At 46.9% G+C, this 19,025-nt stretch overlaps 9 protein-coding genes across 9 annotated transcripts; 2 read left to right on the top strand and 7 right to left on the bottom strand.

Annotated features, from left to right (window-relative positions):
* Positions 1–194: 194 nt before the first annotated feature.
* On the bottom strand, positions 195–1,292 carry N7517_000938 (uncharacterized protein; the record flags this gene model as incomplete). Its single annotated transcript, XM_056718668.1, has 4 exons — positions 195–373; positions 435–1,125; positions 1,175–1,192; positions 1,248–1,292. The coding sequence occupies 4 exons, from the start codon at positions 1,290–1,292 to the stop codon at positions 195–197; spliced, it is 933 nt and encodes a 310-aa protein (XP_056582803.1).
* Positions 1,293–1,993: 701 nt separating this feature from the next.
* On the bottom strand, positions 1,994–3,259 carry N7517_000937 (Peptidoglycan-binding Lysin subgroup; the record flags this gene model as incomplete). Its single annotated transcript, XM_056718667.1, has 2 exons — positions 1,994–2,776; positions 2,834–3,259. The coding sequence occupies 2 exons, from the start codon at positions 3,257–3,259 to the stop codon at positions 1,994–1,996; spliced, it is 1,209 nt and encodes a 402-aa protein (XP_056582802.1).
* A 2,202-nt stretch (positions 3,260–5,461) lies between these two features.
* N7517_000936 (A4/G1 family peptidase) lies at positions 5,462–6,274 on the top strand (the record flags this gene model as incomplete). The annotated part of the gene is made up of 1 exon (XM_056718666.1): positions 5,462–6,274. One exon carries the CDS (start codon positions 5,462–5,464, stop codon positions 6,272–6,274), a length of 813 nt encoding a protein of 270 aa, XP_056582801.1.
* A 418-nt stretch (positions 6,275–6,692) lies between these two features.
* Positions 6,693–8,610, bottom strand: N7517_000935 (putative amino acid transporter; the record flags this gene model as incomplete). The annotated part of the gene is made up of 4 exons (XM_056718665.1): positions 6,693–6,766; positions 6,818–8,077; positions 8,136–8,213; positions 8,271–8,610. The coding sequence occupies 4 exons, from the start codon at positions 8,608–8,610 to the stop codon at positions 6,693–6,695; spliced, it is 1,752 nt and encodes a 583-aa protein (XP_056582800.1).
* A 1,004-nt stretch (positions 8,611–9,614) lies between these two features.
* N7517_000934 (uncharacterized protein) lies at positions 9,615–9,970 on the bottom strand (the record flags this gene model as incomplete). The annotated part of the gene is made up of 3 exons (XM_056718664.1): positions 9,615–9,662; positions 9,724–9,766; positions 9,873–9,970. The coding sequence occupies 3 exons, from the start codon at positions 9,968–9,970 to the stop codon at positions 9,615–9,617; spliced, it is 189 nt and encodes a 62-aa protein (XP_056582799.1).
* Positions 9,971–10,862: 892 nt separating this feature from the next.
* Positions 10,863–12,885, bottom strand: N7517_000933 (fungal specific transcription factor domain-containing protein; the record flags this gene model as incomplete). Its single annotated transcript, XM_056718663.1, has 5 exons — positions 10,863–11,204; positions 11,258–11,549; positions 11,599–12,019; positions 12,073–12,269; positions 12,338–12,885. The coding sequence occupies 5 exons, from the start codon at positions 12,883–12,885 to the stop codon at positions 10,863–10,865; spliced, it is 1,800 nt and encodes a 599-aa protein (XP_056582798.1).
* Positions 12,886–13,632: 747 nt separating this feature from the next.
* On the bottom strand, positions 13,633–14,459 carry N7517_000932 (Peptidase M19 renal dipeptidase; the record flags this gene model as incomplete). The annotated part of the gene is made up of 2 exons (XM_056718662.1): positions 13,633–14,265; positions 14,412–14,459. The coding sequence occupies 2 exons, from the start codon at positions 14,457–14,459 to the stop codon at positions 13,633–13,635; spliced, it is 681 nt and encodes a 226-aa protein (XP_056582797.1).
* Positions 14,460–15,402: 943 nt separating this feature from the next.
* On the top strand, positions 15,403–16,440 carry N7517_000931 (C40 family peptidase; the record flags this gene model as incomplete). The annotated part of the gene is made up of 1 exon (XM_056718661.1): positions 15,403–16,440. The coding sequence occupies one exon, from the start codon at positions 15,403–15,405 to the stop codon at positions 16,438–16,440; it is 1,038 nt and encodes a 345-aa protein (XP_056582796.1).
* Positions 16,441–16,801: 361 nt separating this feature from the next.
* Positions 16,802–18,871, bottom strand: N7517_000930 (ankyrin repeat domain-containing protein; the record flags this gene model as incomplete). Its single annotated transcript, XM_056718660.1, has 4 exons — positions 16,802–16,861; positions 16,911–17,892; positions 17,944–18,762; positions 18,855–18,871. 4 exons carry the CDS (start codon positions 18,869–18,871, stop codon positions 16,802–16,804), a joined length of 1,878 nt encoding a protein of 625 aa, XP_056582795.1.
* Positions 18,872–19,025: the final 154 nt, after the last annotated feature.

The following is a 19,025-nucleotide window of genomic DNA, read 5'->3' as shown; positions in this document are numbered from 1 at the left end:
CTTAGACCATATTCTCTCAATGTTCTTTTGACCTATGAAAAGGAACACCCGAGTAGAAAACTTCCCATGAGCTGCCGCAACGCCAGATCAAAATCAATGCTAAATGGCCGAGCAAAAGCAGGTCTGTCAAGGTCTATTCCGATCAATTCGGTTTCCTTGCGAGACAATGACATTTCATCAACCACATCTTCCCACTATTGATTTCTAGAAGGACTGAGCGACGGACGAAAGGGACGAAGCCACGACCTCCGGAACCGGCGTAGAGACGGATTGAACTCCAGTTGCTCGGATGGCAGGCCCATTTGGATGTTGTCGTTGAAGATCGCGCTCATCCTGCGTCGGAACTCTTCAGATGACCGCCGGCGAGGACGTTCTATGAATGAGGCACATTAGTTTCTTTGTTCGATCCCTAGATCATGGCGAATTCGACTTACTAAGGGATTGCGAACTCCGCTTAGTCTCCGATGAAAGACCAGAAGAGGACGAACTCAGGACCGGGACATGGTCCATGTCGTCATCAGCGCCATCCCCTCCTACTCGGTAGTCTTTCGTGTCGAGATGAGATGTTGTGCGGAATATTCCCGCAGGGAGGCTAGCACGCTTTCCGCCAGTTGTGTCATTCATACCGATCAGTGACTCCTCCCGTGCAGGCGACATACGAATGACATTCGGTGTGGGCAGGCTGGCTCGACTATAAAGTGCACCGGGTCTGTGGTTCTCATAGGTGAAGCCTGCGGAGGCTAGATCGAGCTCAGAAACGACTGCACGTCGAGCAGCGGGTGGGATAGGCTGTGGGCTGATCATGGATCTTTGAGATGTCATTGAGGGCCTGGGGGTGTCAACGGTTCTATGCAGTGATCTTGGCGCTGGACTGACTGGCCGACTTCCAACTGGAGTTGCGGGCTGGCACGGGCTTTGTATGGGTGTGTTGGGATCTGAAACCCAAATTCCTTCAACTTCTATTCCTCTCTCCAAAGCTCTGGCGCCGAACGGGATGTCATCCTTGTGCAGCATCGGGTACACTTCAGGTTCCTCTTCTTGTTCTTTCGCCTCTGCCGCGGCGTATTTGCTCGTCATCCAGCGATTCCAGCCAAGGACGCAAAAGGCATAAAGGAGCACCAGACCCTGCGAAGCTTGTCAGTTGTGTTTTTGGCGTTACCATGGAGTCACGTACGATCAGCATGGCTAGTACCTGTCAATGATAATGGTCAGTAGGGGTTCTCCGTGATGATAAGTGGTGTACTTACCACGCTCAGCTTCTCCCATAGCTCCCAGTCCACCCAGAATGCCATGGCTGGTTACTTTCAGGTGTACTCGGGCTTTACCGAGAAGGACATCCGAATAAGAGTCCGAGGTTATTTGGCATGGATGAAAGATAATCAATAAAAAAGAGACTGGGATAGAAATGGTTTCAGAGATGAGAAGGTGATCTGGGACTTGAGGGAAGAGGGAAAGGGCCGTAGATGGCAGGAACGCCTTAAGCATGTATATCTAGACTCTCCATGTTCTTATAACATGTACAATATTTTTATCATAAAATGTTCAGTGATTAAGCGTAAAAGTCTATAACACTACAAAAAAAAGCCCAGTATGAAATCTAAATTTTCCCGTATAGAAGATATTACGTATAGAAGATATTAGGGGGAAAAAAAAAGAAATCTCTCCCTCGGGGAATCGAACCCCGGTCTCCCGCGCTTATCGGTATTAATGACAAGCGGAAATCATCACCACTAGACCAAGGAAGATGTGACCGAGTTAACTCGACCATTGGCTGGTTGACGAAAATATTAGCCAATATTGAGATTATCAGACTCTTAGTTCGAATTGTTTCCCAGGACTATTCTTTCACTTTAAATTGAAATTATCTATGATTTGGAATATTCTTTCCATGAAACTTCCAATAAACTTCCAATTATTACATAATTTTGAAGGGATTCTGATAGCAAATTGGTTCTCGATTATATATTCTGAAGCTCTCCACCCGAAACAACCCTTAGTTCCCCGATGTATCAAAAGGGATCGCATAAAAACACCGCATTGAACCCCAATCATGTGCATTAGTTTTCTGATCTCCCTTCAATTGAGGAGACATGGCTCCAGTATCCTCAGACTGACATTTCTGAGCAGGCGTATAGGTCTGTCCTAAATAGTCCTCATCCTTGCATTCCTTGCCCTTGTAAAAGAGGCACTGGCCTTTGGTGATAAACCATGACTTGGGAGCTACGAGCTTACTGGAGGAGCAGGTATCCCAGTGAAGCCCACCATCAGTCCACCATCGACATGATGTTTTTGTATCCGAGATTTCGGTCTGTTTGTTGTCCTGGAAGACCAAGCAATTTCCAGCCTTGCTGGATTCGTGTCCTTGAACAGAGAAGTAATCGCCTTTGCACTTCTTATCCTTATAGATTGTAATCTGCCAACTTGCTTCCGGGTTGAAACTGCTGGTGGTTTTTGATTGCCAGATTACCTTTATGCTGGTCATGGTTACCATCGGTTTCTGGGTGGTCGTCGACTTTGTGGTAGTCGTAGTTTTTGACTTGGTCTGAGTAGTACTAGTCCTTGCAGCAGTAGTCTTGGAAACAGTGGATTTTGAAGTAGTCGTTGCAACGGTCGTTTTCGAAGTAGACTTTGCGACGGTCGTTTTCAAAGTCGCCATTGAAGTAGCTTTTTTGGTTGTGCTTTCCTTTGCTGCACTCTTGACTCCACAGTTGGAGATACACCTCTTGCTCGTATCGCAAAAGTCCGATGTAGTACCACATTCACCCATCGCACCACACTGGAGATATAGTTAGTGTGGATCGCTGTGCACCATTTGAACAATTATAGCACTCACGCATTGATCTGAAGGACATGGGTTTAGAGAGGCGAGATCTGAATAACTGGCAGGGTGCCTTGTCCCGGGAACCTGAGGACCGCAGGTAGCATGTGGGAGAGCAACCGGCATAGGAAGGGCACCGGAGCTGAGGCAGACAAAGTCGCCTTGCCTGACATTGGCACAACCCGAGAAGGCCCAGGCTCCAGCGTTCCAAGTCTCGATATTGGCTGTAGTGATTTGGTAGCGCTTGGCAAGTATTGCGCAAGTCTCACCACTCTGAATGGTATAGGTGTGGCAGACACCATCAGCACCCGGCCCAAATGCAGCGCGCTTGGTGACTGAATGGCCATGAGAATTGCTAGCGGCGTGCCCGGGTTGGGCTGCGGCTATATGGACAAGCAGCAGAAAGAGGAGGATGTGAATGGAATGCATTGCATTGATCATTGACCTTTGAATGCAAATTCCATCACGGAGATCAGTCTTTCCTTTATAGATAGTTGGATATTCAGGGGAAAAAATAAATCTTTCGAGAATACCTAGTTTGATTAGGAAGGGCACCGCCTGAGCATGCATTTGAAACATTAGTTCTCGAGTTAAGTTCATTGTTCAACTGCAGACCCCAGGAACCATGCAAGGTTCTGCCCTCTGGGCGAATATAAACAATGAATTTTCAACAAAGAACGACATCACACCGCACATATCAGCGTCCTCGGTTTACCCTTTGTTCTCCTATACAAGATGTCCAATATACTGAGGCGGATTGGAAGGGCCAGAATCAATATGTGATTCTCAAGTAAGTAGGCTTAATTCTATCAGAATATAGGTCCAACAAGAGCCATAACAGGAGGAAAATCAACGCAATACTTGGTATACAATGTCTGGAGCTAGACTTAAAAACAACGAAAAAAGAGCAAGACCTTAGATCCTGGAGAGAGCTGAATCAAAACCCACCGACAATTGAGAGAAGTTCGAGAACAAAGATGAATAGACTCACGGACACTCGCGCGTCTGGCGGCACTATTGAGACTGTATCCCTAAACAGTACTCAATAGTGCTTATGGAGTCATACATTCCCCGTTTGAACACCGGAGCAAAAAACCTCTTTCAACCACCGCATCATGCGAGAGTCCACGGGGAGATTTTCTTTACTATATTTATCCCGATGAGACATTAATATCGGGGATGCACGCTTCCTTGTACCGACAACATGTTCAATAGTTGCATGCTCGATAGTTATTAGAGAGCCAAGAGAATGTGAAAGGGAAGTATTCGGAGAGGAAGAAGTCAAAATCAAATACTAACAGCTGCTGAAATAGGTACAGGAATAAAGCTGCCTATAGGAGAACCTTGGAATGGAGATATGCGAATATGTTAGTAATAGGGCCAAGTGGGCGGCATATCTTCATGGGGCAAGTTCCAGCAAATCGTATTCATTTGATAAGACTCAGAATATCTATCAACTGCCGGGAGCTGTAATCATAGCCAAAAGTCCAAGCGCCGTGGCTTGAAGGACCCGGGGGCTTGAGGGAATTGTGCCGGACTCTTCATAGAGGCATAACTCACCTCGAATCTTATACTTTGTTACTAAAGGAATTGCGGCATCACTGTCCAATAGGCTGACGCTCAGATTCGGAGATTATCATCGAATGAAGTTAGCGTGGACTAGCTTGTCTGCGAAGTCCGCACGAATCTGCACCGGAAACTCCGATGCGGGGATATTTCTTCTCAGGGAGTGAGTTTATGGGGGAAATATGATTATATCTTGTTCCTGAATATAGTATTCTCTTACTATAATGCTACTACACCAGGAATACAATATAATAAGTAGCTATATTGTGAGTATAAATACTAGGGGTAAATAGTATCCACATTATTCATCCACATTTATCCACCTCTCCCGTCTTTTCTCCTGGGCATCGTTGCTTGTCCAAAGCTTGGCACTCTTATCACTGACAGGCTAATGGCTAGGGAACAAGCCCATATTAGCTCCCAAGCCACAGTCACATCAAGTTGCTATTGCTTACAGATAACTCCTCCTGATGCGATCTGAACAGAGCGATCACTTCCCTATTAGTTCGGAACTACCATTTTGCATATCTACGCCGCTTGCTAATCTATATCACTTCTCCTCACTTCACCAGTCTAAGCTAGGTTGGCTTGGAACTCCTTTAGGCTCCGTCGGAAATCCGGAGGGTTGGAGCTTGTATCATTTTAGCGTGCATCGAGAATAGACAATGCCATTGGACTCATACCCTGGTCTTTGCTGAGTATGTGTGGATGTGATACACGAAATAGCTCCGAGCAATTAAGGCACCTCGATACCTGTGGCCTGAATCGCGAGCCATTGCGCGGATAGAGTGAAATTCTTCAGCCCACGGTCGATTCTGAGTTGATGCATCGGTCTCCGACGGCATCAAAAGATATGAGGCTTACTTCTTCTTTTTCAAGGATGTTGATGTTACATTGAACAAGATACACCGTGAATGTGCATTAGTTCGAGTACTTCGAGATGATTGTCGTGTAATTTCAATGAAGCTACAACTAGACAAGACAGCTATATAAACGGCAATCTCCCCGAGTCTATTTCTCTATTCACACAGTCAATACACTTCTTTCTCTCAACAGTTCAATCATCCGACTCGAACAATGAAGTTCTCAGCTACCCTTCTCAGCGCAGCGTTGCTCACAACGTCTGCCATCGCAGCTCCTCTCACCGAACGCCGCGCAGCTCGCAACGCTGCCCGAGCTGATGGCCGAATCAGCCGAATCAGCCGTCCGCCTTACAAGCCCGACACCAAAGAGCTTCTTAAGCTGAATGGAACAACTCACGAGGAGTACAGCACCAACTGGGCCGGCGCTGTCCTTATTGGCACCGGCTATACCTCTGTCACCGGTCAATTCACCGTTCCTACCCCGAAGCTTCCCACCGGTGCTTCATCTACCGAGCAGTACTGCGCCTCCGCCTGGGTCGGTATTGACGGTGATACCTGCAGCACCGCCATCCTCCAAACCGGAGTTGACTTCTGCATCCAAGGAAGCCAGGTAACGTACGATGCCTGGTACGAGTGGTACCCGGATTATGCCTATGACTTCACCGGAATCTCGATCTCCGCTGGAGATGTGATTGAAGTCACCGTAACCGCCAAGTCCAAGACTGCCGGTACTGCTGTCGTCAAGAATGTGACTACAGGCAAATCTGTTACCCACACTTTCACCGGTGGTGTTGATGGAGATCTCTGCGAGTACAATGCTGAATGGATCGTTGAGGACTTTGAAAGCAATGGCGAGTTGGTTCCCTTTGTCAACTTTGGAACTGTCACATTCTCGAACGCAAAGGCTACAACTGGTGGAAAGTCTGTGGGCCCATCTGGATCTACTCTCATGGATATCAAGCAGAGCAACGCTGTCTTGACCAAGTCTTCTATCACTAGCAACAGTGTTAGTGTGAGCTATGTTTAAGCTCAGATAGAATGGTTCAGCCAACCCCTGCCGCAGCTTGGGAACGAGATACAGCACTAATGGTTGAAGGAGGAATGGAGGGTTGCGAAGGAAACGGAGATTTTGACAAACAACGGGACATGAATTTCTTGTTCCTATTTGTGATACATACGTTGGAAGCAAATTAAATCTCATTTTGCGTTGATTAACACCATGAACTTGTTCTACGTAGAGCTGGGAGTTAATTGGCTTAGAAATTGGGCCGTACAGAATTACTTCTATATCTGTTTGAGAATAATTGAACAAAATTATCCCATGAAATTTCTTGTGTTGATAATGTTCTCCAAACTAATATAAATCAAATGAAATTTCGATGGTAAATTCAACTCTTGTATAAATATTGCACTCAAATTAGATTCACTGGCTTGGAAAGCCTGTCTTAGCCATTCAGATTGAGTGGCGAGACACAAGAGAACGAGTTTAGCTGCGGAAGCTTGAAGGCATCGACCATTCCTGGGAGAGAAATTAGTATGGAGTGAACAAAATAATAGTAATAGCACTCACCAACAACGGCCGCCCACATGCCCAACCCACACATCGAGAGTGATGCCAGGGAGAACAAAACATGCCAAATGTTGATTGCAACTTGGAAAGGACCACCAGAGCAAAAACCACGGATCCATCTTGCCGTCGTTGTTTCGGTCCGGAGCACCTCTCCAGTTATCGGGTTGAATCCTTCGCCCGCCTCCGTACGAATGGAATTCTTCTGGATGTCAAATGCAAGGGCAAAAACGGGAGGCATAGTGAATGTCAGGTTCAAAAGCATGGAAGCGGAAATGACGCTGACGAAGCCAACGTAATCTGGAACGCCTGCGGCGATAAGAAATGCGATTGTCCACCAAACCGGGACAAGAGAAGCATAGACTATCTTGCCAACCCGCGTATCCAGAGGGGGCATACCAAATATATCCATCAGGATGTTATTGTAGACAATCTTGACTCCAATATTCCCGTACAGACCTGCGCAGATGAGAGCAGCGAGTAAAGAAATCATGTTCCCCACAGTCTGCCATGCATATATGCTGATACCTTGATAACTCGGGCTATAGCTGTACTGTCCTTGAAGATGATAGACCACACAGCCGTAAGTTAGATAGACGCTGTAGATGAAGAATTGAGCTCCCCACATAGCCTTGATAAAGTCTCGGGGTCGTCGCATTTCGGCCATGAATTCAACAAACAGCTGTGCACCTGCGTATGCCAACACACCGGACAGCATACCATTCACGGACCCAATGAGCCCACCTGCAGGGATACTGCTGTAATGCATGATCGGCGGGTAGTTACCATCACTGTCCGGTGTGATTGTTTTTCTGTCAACCACACTGCCAGCAGACCCGAGAGTGGAGATTTTGTAGTTCGGCGGAGACACAGCCATAACACCCATCGACATGAAAATGACAAATATGTTCATCCACACTGCGAAATTTGCAACCCAGCCATACGCTTTGAGAGTTCGGATCTGAGAAATAAAGAAGCCAGCACAAGCAAATATGACCGGACAGGCGACATAGCACAGCCGGAACTGCGATACCTGAGATAGGTTTTGGCCAAATCCGATGGTGACTTGACCCACGAGTAAGAGTAACGAAATCGCCTGACAGACATTTGTAAGATGGCGACCGTACCGGCCAAGGGTCCTGAATCCGAGATCACCATAGTTCTTGGCTGGGAACTCGTAGCTGTCGACGCCAAGGAAGACGCGCCAAAGGAGATATCCAGAGTATCCGGCCATGAATCCGAAAACAGTGTAGAAGGCAATGCCTATATCACAATCAGTCAACTGGTTCTTTCAAGGTGTACAAGAATAAATCGAGCTCACCTGCTCTCCAACCCAATGTGCCCATCGCATAACCCGACCCGAATGGGCCTAGGATATCCGTTGTAATCAAATAGAAACCTGACAATATTATGAGCCTTGAGTTGAATATAAGATATGATATAATTGCTGACTTACAGGCACCCCATGAAGCAGACCTAAGTGAACGGCTTGCATTTGTCCATTCCTCGTCTGTTATCGCAAGTCTCCGCTCTGGGTCTGAAAAGTCTTTCTCTGTCAGAGTCATAATCGGTTCCTCGACTTTCTTCCCTTTGAAAAGCTGCAGCACATTGAGCACTGGAGCCTCTAGATGCTCTTCTTCTTCCCTTGTCTTCTTAGAATAGTAGTGGTACTCCTCAAAGGTGACATTTGAATCATAAGCCTTGCGAGCCTGTGGTTTGATGAGGGTACTTGTCGTCAATTCTTGGGGCGATTCGGGAATGAAAGAACCATTTTTCTCGTCTAGAGGGATTTCCATATTCATGGACAGTGAGTATAATTTCAAATGAGAATGTATAATGTGAGACAGATGCGAAGATCAGTGCATTGAAAGTGGGTAACATTGACTCTTTTAATGTCATGCAAACCAAGCGCGGGGAATAAACCTCGGTGCTAAAATTAATTTATTTTGATGTGTAGAACAAGCATTGTTTCGGAGTGTTGTCGGAGAGAGTCCCCAATTCTCCTATCGCGGACTGTGACTTGATATCAGTTAATCTACCGATAAATCCTGCATGCAACGACTGGCGGTCCATTGATAACGGTTTCGAATAATATTCATGCCTGATTGGATGTAATAACGAAGAAAAGGCCATTGAGCGAGAGATACTAATAAGAAAAGAGATGGGTTTCGAACAAACCTCAGGCCTAAACATAAATGCCTTATTGGTGCCTAAGGTATCAAGAGCGACCTACCTCCTCACTATAGGAGTCCATACACTACATCCATAGCAATACACAATCCATTTTGATATTCCAAAAATCTAGTAGTAACCGAATTTCCCTCTTATTGACATACGACATAACAAAACTTCCCATGATTTCTCCAATGTCCTCTGGTAACTTCTCATCACGCAAGACTGCCAGGCATAGCTTGAGAGTAGTCTTGAGTCCGATTCCAGCGTTCGAAATCATGTTGGAACCATATACCATGGTAGCAAGTGAATGTACGATAAGGGGTTTGATGTCACTGTCTTGACCGGCTGTGAGTTGTTTTGAAGGATCGCATACACTGATTTCCAAGTGTGACAATCATAGGGAGTATTATTCCAGGGTCAAAATCTCTTGGGACTGTCTTCTACTCAGAGGCATCGTCCAGGGCGATAGTGAATTGGGCTCGAATGCCGTTGACACTGCAAGGCGAGGGAGTTCCGTGGCCCTAGTACCGGCCAAAGCCCACAGGATCACTGGGTAACCGATTGGCCATCTTCCAGGGTAGATGTCTCCATCGGAGTTGAAATCTATCGGCCGCTTGGTATGTCTCTATTCGTTCGTTCCGGGATGAACGATAGGTGCCCGGTCGGAACGCACCTGGATGTAGGCTACAAGAGGTTAGTCAGGAGTTGATTGATAGAAGCGTAGGGTAACATACTTTTGTTATGCTAGCACGTGCCTTGGTTGGGCCTTTCTCATAACTGCATCCGAAATATCCCAGAAATGACTGCAAAAAGGATCAAGCCATTGGTCTTCATCTTTAGAATCCAGAACTTCTCCCCTTTGCGAAAGCAGGTTCTCACTCACCGCTCCGCCTTGTTTTGGTTTGTTTGATTTGTGGGTCCTAATTGGAGCCCTTCAGAGACAGATGGTTTGTGCTTTGTCTGCTTGGTTGAAGAAGTCATTTTGATTTCTAGTAAATCGAGGGAATGTGAAGAGGAAGGGGTGGAGGTGGGAGAAGGAACAGTCGAAGTGAAAGATTGATCGAGACGAGAGAAGAAAGTAGGAGTTTGCGGATCGAAGCTTGAAGAAGAGAGACAGGATGTTTGAAGGAAGTGGGGGTGGGAATGCATAAATCTGGGCAGGGTTCCCCGGATTTTCCAAATAGGTTTAGTACTTCCAAGAGACTACCGTAGCCTCACCCTGGTCCATATACTTACTACTACATCATATATGCTCGGCTCTGTTCTCCCCCGGATCTGACTCCTTTTCTTTCCGGTCTGCCGTCTTGGTAATGTAGTCCCATTCGTCCCGTTTCCGCCTTCCCTGGAAGGGTTTATGGCATTTTTACACTACAGTAAGTTTTATAAATGATCACAGGTGTGAATAATTCGGACTATTCATATATTAACCGTTAAATGGCAGCAAAAAAAACAAAAACATACAACAGTGAGGATTCGCTGGTGGTCACCCACCCAACTACTAACTCACCGGCGTGTGGCTTAAGTACGGCTGAGCGGACGGGAAGCCCTGTTTTCCACACCCTATGGTCGTATGTGCTTGTTATACCATTGGAGAGACACCTGATGTGAATACAGAGGTTCCAGGAATTATCGAAGTGGGCAACAAAGGTATGCGCAATGGTATAGGCGAGGAAGTCGAGTTGTCTGGTGGGCATGATATATCCAGACGCACAGAAACATAATGAAAATAACAAAGAGAAGAACGCAACAGTAGAGCGACCGTACTTGTCATACAAGTGCATGATCGCTATTCTCTTCTGTATATAGACAATCGGGAAAATTGGCCCTTTGGCAATTTTAGTGTGTAAAGCACCACTTGATGGAGTGTGTTGACTTACCAGAAATCACCATCAAATCCACAATAATCAGGCACCATCCAATCAGCTGATGGCAGCTCAGTGTTCAGGTGTGTAGATGACGCCTCCATTGCAATTGGATTCATTGGCTGCAATAGCATGTCCACAACAGACTGGAGAGAGCGCTTGGCCTGAGAAAACAATTTGAAATTGCCGTCATTGGGGCTATGCAAAATATCCATGTGCGCAATCAGAACAGAGAGATTCTCGATTACCCGTCGTCGAGACGGTGGGTCTAGATCCTTGTACCGACATCGGGACGAGGGCTGTAGAAGATATAATGCGAGGGCCCCGGCCGCTGGGAGAGCGCATGATGCCACCTATATTATGCAGTCAGCTCAAAAAAATCTCACCAGTTGTTCAGGGTACATACTCTCCAGGCTAGAGATATAAAGCCAAGGTTTGGTAATTGGTCCCGTCGGATCAAGGCATCATTGACCGAGCAAATAAGATCCAACGCAGATCGAAATAGGCTCGATTGTTGGATTCCATGGCGCCATGCTGCCCATTCAATCAAGAATGCAGACTGTAGATATAAGATTCGAACCATATGTAAGCATTCCATTTCTGTGCGGGGCCTTTGGCTATCCCAAAGTTCGTGATATGACACCCTTAGGAAGGAAGGAAGGTTCTCCCATGCCTCGTTGATCTCGTGGTGCAAGTCACTGTAAACGATCAGCTAATCGGCTGTATGAACCGAGACAAGTGACGCACATTATTCGCCGTTGCATATTAGATATGTTCCCACCCAGCAGCAATTCCAACGTCTCTTCACGAATCATTGCCGTAATAGTTGACCATCGCATAACGGCGCTCGCCCGGATGTGACCCTGCGAGTTCCATCCGGCCTGGTCAAGCCTTTCCAGCTCTCTATCAAGAGTAGGGCCCGACATAGAATAGCATTTCTCGTCGATGTCAAGGGGCAAGTTGATACAGCAAAATTTCTTGCTCATGCGCGGTGGTCGTCCGAGAAATGTCGCTAAGCTGATATCGATACTGTATAAGCGGGAAAAGATACGTTTTCGTACTTCAACCAGAAAGAACGGCATATCGCGTGCTTCTTGGATGCTCTCATGAAGTCCAGCGGCGAGTAGAGCACAGGCTGCGTCGTTGAGTCGACGCCACGTTTTAAGACCTGCCAAATTGTCACTTTGATGCACAGGAGGGACTTGAAGATTTGTCACGTACTTTGGTCTCCGTAGAAAACAGACTGCACCTGGAACGTCTGATATAGAAAGAGAATATGAACGTCGTTGAGGACATCCAATGCCTCGCAAAATATTGCACATTTGTTTCCAAATTGAATCAGGTTCATCCTTAGAGTCTGCCGTTCTTGTTCTGTTCGGTACAGAGAATATGGTGCACGAAACTCAGTTGCGGCAATACTGCGACCCTTGTTAGTCTCCATATGTCTTTGGAACAAGAAGCTGTTGAATCCTTCCCGCAAGCATACCCAACAAGTGTGAGGATTACCCCCATTGTCTCCCAGCGAAGGTTCGGACCCGTATACTGGTCGATAAAGCCCTGCAAGGTCATCAAACGATGTATATCCACAGCGCGGCTGCTATTTTCAAACAAACGCTGGGACAGGGCTAACAGATCTGATCGAAAATTTTGAGAATGCTGCAGGGTGACAAATTCTTTAATGACTGCATCAGCGAATGGCTGAATGAGGAACGCGCCGACATGCGACTCGAGTCCGTTTCCCTTCCAGTCAGAGAAAAAGCGCTCGATGATGTTATGTATCTTGGAGCTGGCAAATGTTTCCAACAATTGTGCTCCCTCGATTGTCGAAGCATTGTTCATGAAATGAGTCGTAGAGTAAGCTGGCCCCTCATCATCCCGCCCGACCGAAAGCAGGGTCGAACCTGCCTCCAAATCCCCAAACAACATGGTTTGCTGGCGCACGTTGCCCAGTAGTGAGTCCAAAGAAGAAGAACCTTGATACCCCGTATTTGGGTGGCTATTTGGTGGGAGAGTTGGCCGGATGGGTTCCAACATGGATGCAGAATTAAAAGACAGCTGATGTCTGGAATTATCATCAGAAAACAATTGGTAAAGGCCAGACTGGTCAAATTATAAACCACTCACTGCATCCCCGAGGATTGACCTGTAAAGGAGGGTCGACTCCGCTTAAATGCATTCTTCCTGTAGACGCACTCATGGGGGATGTCTCGCCCAACACACCGGGCGCAAGGTTGCCGATGATCGCAAGCTAGTTTTGACAGTCGACATGGCTCACAAGATGCGACTCTTGGTGGTCGCTGTCCCCGGATGCTCTTTGAACGAACAGACATATTTTAGACGTACATTGTACACAGGGGGAAGAAATGGGGCGGTATGAGAAGCGGGGATTGCCCCTTATCGAACGTTTTTCATCTTTGACTTGAAAAGTCTTGAAAGACTTGAAAGTAAAGAATTTATTTAGAATATTTTATCTCTTGTTTTTCTTCAGTGAAGGCAATGGACCATCCCAAGTTGGCTGTGTCCTTCCTTCCCAATAACTCTCCACAGGTTGTGAACCTATCTCACGTATCTGAGCGGACACAATCTCATTTTCCGCCCAAACACGCAGAATATTTAATCCTACTAGCTTTCGCACCTGCTCATCTGTTGCACCGCGTCGCATGATAGCTTCAATGAGCTTTGGGTATGCCGAGACATCATCGATCCCATTGGCAACGGTAGGTGTCCCATCAAAATCACTGCCTTGGTCAATTTAGTATATGCTCTTATAACTATCAAGAACTACTCACCAATTCCAACATGATCCCAGCCAGCGATGGAGGCAGCATGAAATATGTGGTCCACCACATCTTCCAAACTGGCCTTTTCGGGGCTATCAGGTCGAATGAACTTGTTCGCAAAAAAGATCATAATCAGGCCACCATTTTGCGGGAGCATTTGAAGGACGTCGTCAGGGGTATTTCTCAAGCTCTTTGCAATCGCATAGCACGCCGAATGCGAAAATATCACGGGTGCTCGAGTCACAGCTATGGTATCTCGCATTGTTCGGTGAGACGTGTGGGAGAGGTCTATCATCATGCCTAATCGGTTCATTTCGCGTATCGCAGCGCGGCCAAAATCACTCAGTCCACTATCTTTACCTGTTTTGGTCACTGTAGTTGCTGCAGTAGCGAATGCATTGTCGCAGTTATGAGTGAGGGTGATATAGCGCACTCCGAGCTCGTACATCTGCCTGATCACGGCAATGGATGAACCAATCTGGTGAAGTCCTTCGGCGCCGAGCATAGATGATATTCTCTTTGATTTGAAGGCTTGTTGAGCACATGCTGCTGTTTCGCAGTACTGCAGCTCGCTGTATTCCGCTACCAAGCGCTTTGCCACATCAATCTGCTCAAGGGTGTCACGAACGCTATGCTATAATTGGGTTGTTAGCAGGGCTCTTCAGCGAGGAAGATTAAGATTTGTGGTTACATTTGGATCGTCAAGATGAAGTATTCGGGGACACTAGTCTCGATGTCAGTCCCATGGAATACCGCATGTCCAATAACCAACGAACTTACCTCTACAAAGACCGACCAAAACTGCCCACCCACTTTGCCTTGCTGCATCCGCTTGAGATCTGTGTGAGATGCAAGTCCTTCAATGCCGTCAATATTAGGTCTTGATTGAAGGATTGGCAAACGTGAAAACTATACCTTGACCAAATGGAAGATTATCTCCATAAATCTGATTGTTGAGCTGTAGCCGAACAAGGAACGGCAGATCATTATGCCCGTCTATGAGAGGTATCTCCGATAGTACCTTGGTCGTTCGAGCCGCAAAGTCTAATGGGTCGATATCTTGACGCTGCATTATGTCTCTTGCTCTTGTCGCAACCCATAGCGCTATAGACATGGAGCCAATAGCAAGAAGCTTGAGAGGATTCCATGACTTCGCGTTTTGTGCCTTGAACACAATTGCTTGACTATGGTTGTCATTCGTGTTATCCTCCCGCAATAATGACCCGGGTGGCCACTGTGGCTCAATTGCATCCAAGCGATTCATAGAGACGGGAAAGCGTAGGAGATGGCAACCGAGCCAAGGGAGTTTCAGATATCATCCGGAGACTTTGATAAGAGAGAAAGAATTAAGCCATTGATCTAGTGGCCTTCCGTCAAAACGATAAGTTTGTCAAATGAAAACTTGCACGGTTTCTCGGACAGAGTCCGGAGAGTTGCACCTCGGCGACACATATCTTGTTATCAGAAAATGATTCGACGGCTAACACGAGACAACGCAGATAGAACGCAGAAAGATAGTGCAGATGACATTATTTCGCCAATCAGCCTGATCGTTCAGTATTATGGGGAAGATCCCGCGTGAGGGGCCTTCGGAGAGAGCACGGAGAGAGAAATGACATTCTCCGAGTGGGTACAACTGCCACTAAAGATATCTGCCGATGCAACATTGTCTGTATCAAAAGCTAGGCTCCACCAAGTTGAGGGCAATGCATAAAACTGACATGATAGCACGCCTATCGAACCATGCACCCAATCGGTTTTCAAGAACATCATGCTTTCAACCATCGCAACACAAGTCACCCTTGCACTTTTCTTGGGTGTTACCAACGCTCTCCCAAGTTCCAATGCAAGCCCAAACTTCGATACTCGCACATCCGTGCAGCATGGCTACATAAATGTAGTCGCCGCAACATTGTGGACCGACCCCAGCAAGCCACGCGCAATAGATGAGCCGGCACTGACACACCCGGTGCAACTGGAGAAATGGCTCAGCTCCATGAACGTGACGGAGTACCGCGACCTTACCAGTAACAGCCGGACCCAGACCCAGGCGCTGTATGGTGCACGGGTGGAAATCCTCGACTATGAAAGCGGTTGGTACGAGGTGGCCGTGCCTGGCCAGGCGACACCGAAGAACAAACTGGGATACCCTGGCTGGGTTCCTGCCTCCCAAGTGTCGTTTGATAAGCACTACGGAAAGTTGCAATCAAGCAAACCTTTTGTAGCAATCGACAAGGCCGCCACGGTTTCACTTTACCGCGATCCGGGCTTGAAGTCGAAGCTTATAGAAATCACCTACGACACGAGGCTCCCAGTCATGAGGGAGAGAGGATCAGTCATTGAAGTTGCAGTACCCGATGTTGGCACGGCCTATTTGTCCGCTCACGACGCTACCATCTATAAATCTACGTCAGAAATCCCCTACCCGACGAGCCTTGATCTGATCAACACAGCCAAATTGTTCCTTGGTCTTCCTTACCTCTGGGGCGGTACGTCAGGATTTGCCTTCGACTGCTCAGGTTTCACGCACACCCTCTACCACTCGCATGGCATTTCCATTGCCCGTGATGCTGATGCCCAAGCCGACTTCACTGGTCATGGCACTCGAGTGGAAAAGGAAGATTTGCAACCAGCGGATCTCATGTTCTACGCGAGTAATCTCAGCAATCCAAGCACTATCTATCACGTTGCAATGTATATTGGCGATGGAAAAATGGTAGAGGCATACGATGCAGGGACCCCAGTGAGAATCACGCCGGCTCGTTTCGGCGAAGAATACTGGGGAGCAGAGCGGTTCCTAGCACACTGAATGGTGTATTAGAATGATGTTGTAGAAGGTTGAATAGTGTGTATGTCCCAATCATTCAGAAATCTTTGGAACTCCTTACCAGCCATTCATTGTAATAGTGTTCTCGCTCGATATCAAGCATTATTTTCTGATAACTGCGCTTATTTCGTATCAAAAATAATTTAGATGAGGATTTAGTTGGGCGTATCTAGACCTCCGCAAAGCCCATAAAGCCCAAGGCCCAACCTAACCCAAGCTCTTCCATTGTTTGCAGCTACAAAAAGTGTTGTTTGGCCAAAATTATCGACTTGCGTGGCAGATACTCCTTGGGCAAGTAAGAGCTCGACAGAGGCTAAGCAATCACCCTCAAAAGAAAAAGGCATCAAGTGTGATGAATCACCAGCAGCAGCATGGAAAAGTGGCGTCCTTCCATTCTGATCAACTGTATTGACTTGGGCGCCCGCCTTGATCAGAATTTCCATAATACCCACTTTGCCGCCGACAGCTGCGTAGAACAAAGGTGTGAACCCAAATTGGTTCATGCTATCAGGGTTGGCGCCATTTTGGAGAAGGATATTGGACAGTTCCTCGTGCCCGTATGCAACAGCCCATGACAAGGGCGTGCGCCCGACATCATCCTCGATGTCAACTTTGATCGTGTTCGAATTCAGCATGGATACCAATGGACTCGTTAGACCCAGGAAAGCAGCGAAATGGGCTCCCTTCAGTGGTTCCTTCATTTTAATGGCTTGAAGTGCCCATGTCCGCACAAATCCAGGGCCCCGTTCAGTCTTGTACAATTGGGTGGTATGATCACGAGAGGACCCGAACACAACTTGGGAGCTTGAATGAACTTTGCTCTCGGCAGCCAAAAACTCGATCGTCCTAGATTCGTCTCCGGTGTGCCTTTTGTAATGATGACCCCAGTTTTGAGCGGAGTACTTGTAGAATGGATACTTGCTAAGCCGATCATCCATATCTTCTTCAGTCTCACATGGCCCCTGATTGAAAACATCCAGAGACATATATGCAAGGCAAGCACTGGTAATAAGACGGTGAATATCCGGAAACCACTGGTCTAACCTCCGCTCAAAGTATTCCTTGGTGGTGTAGTGAACAAATTTGAGCGAGTTGGACTGCGCATCAATTGTAACCAAGCCGATGCAGATGGACATCAGTTCTTCAACGTCGGTTATGTTTGTGCCGTCGAATTCGGATTCGCCTATTTCAACAGCAAGAGCGTGTTGAACTTCAGGGAGGGAAAGCGCCCGTGTTGACAACAATACCCACCCAAAGATGGTTTTGGCAATCTCTTGAGCATACTGTCCTTGCTGCTCAATTCTCCTCATCGTCTCATCATAAGCGTCATCGTAAGCTCCAGAGCCGTTGTGGAATCGTTCTATCACTTTGCGAATTCGCTTTTCATTAATCTCATCTTGCACCAAGTTGAGATACAATTTGGCAAGTAAAAACCTCGAAGATGTCAGTCAACAATTCATAATAGATGATGCATGTACGACCTACATTCCTCCTGACGATTTTACAATCTCATCACGGATATATGTTGATAGGCCGGGCTTCTTGGCCACAAAAGGCGAGAAATATGCCGCTCGGTGGTCAATATAAGCTCGGATGTCGTCCTCATTGGCTTGAATCTCCAAAGCGGCCCCGGCTGTTGTAAACAAATTCGCGATTTCCTCGTTGAACCGTGAAGTGGCCAGGATATTGACGTTTGCTTTCCGTTGAAGGCTGAAAAGAAAATCCAATGATTGTCGCATGGTACCACCAGTAACGGAGCATTCATCTAAAGCATCTAGAATTATAAAGGTTTTCGTAAATTCCGACACACGAGCCTCAAGTTGATTTTGAATCCACTCCAGCCTCATCGACTCCTCACGTGGCGGTCTTGGTTGGGACCAAGTCCGTGATTTCCCTGGTGACCCTTGCCAAAGTTGCCTAAGAAGAGCAGCTAATATCTCAAACACACTCAGCTCCCGTCTGAAATCGAAGAAAATATACGTGGCGGCAATGTCGTCGTCATTTGCAAATGATTTTGTGAGCCATTCGATGACGACGGAACTCAACACTGTTTTCCCAGCTCCGGGGATACCAGGACAGTATAAAAGCTGCTTCTCATTACTCCGCCATTTCTGAATTTCTTCTTTGTTGATGAACCACGTTCCTGTGTCTGCGTGTCGAGTTCTCAATACTTCGATATAGCGTTTCGAGCCATCGATGGTGCTGATCCACGAAAGGTGGTCGATTCCAGCGCCTTCATAAAATTCTTCGTTAGATTCTTCACGTAAAAGTCGAATATCATTCCGAATGTCCAAAGATAGGCTCCTGCTCAAAGTGAAAGGTTAGTTGCCAAACCTTTCAAACCCGCAAGCCAAAAAGCTGCGAAAAAGTCATTGAGTGGGTTGAAGGAGTCGCACTGGTTTATCTTGCTCATAAGGAGGTTGAAGAGTGATATAGTGGACGTGATCCTATCACGGAGCCTGTCAATCTCCACTTGATCCCATGTGATCCTGCTCCATGCTTGACGAGCCTTCGTCTTCCAATCGGAGGTTGTGTAAGCCAAAACCTCTGATTTGTCTAGCTTCATT

Source organism: Penicillium concentricum, assembly GCF_028827145.1.
Source record: "Penicillium concentricum strain IBT 3081 chromosome Unknown utg000001l_segment0_segment0, whole genome shotgun sequence".
Classification (NCBI taxonomy): Eukaryota; Fungi; Ascomycota; class Eurotiomycetes; order Eurotiales; family Aspergillaceae; genus Penicillium; species Penicillium concentricum.
This window is presented reverse-complemented; position numbering and strand designations above follow the sequence as displayed.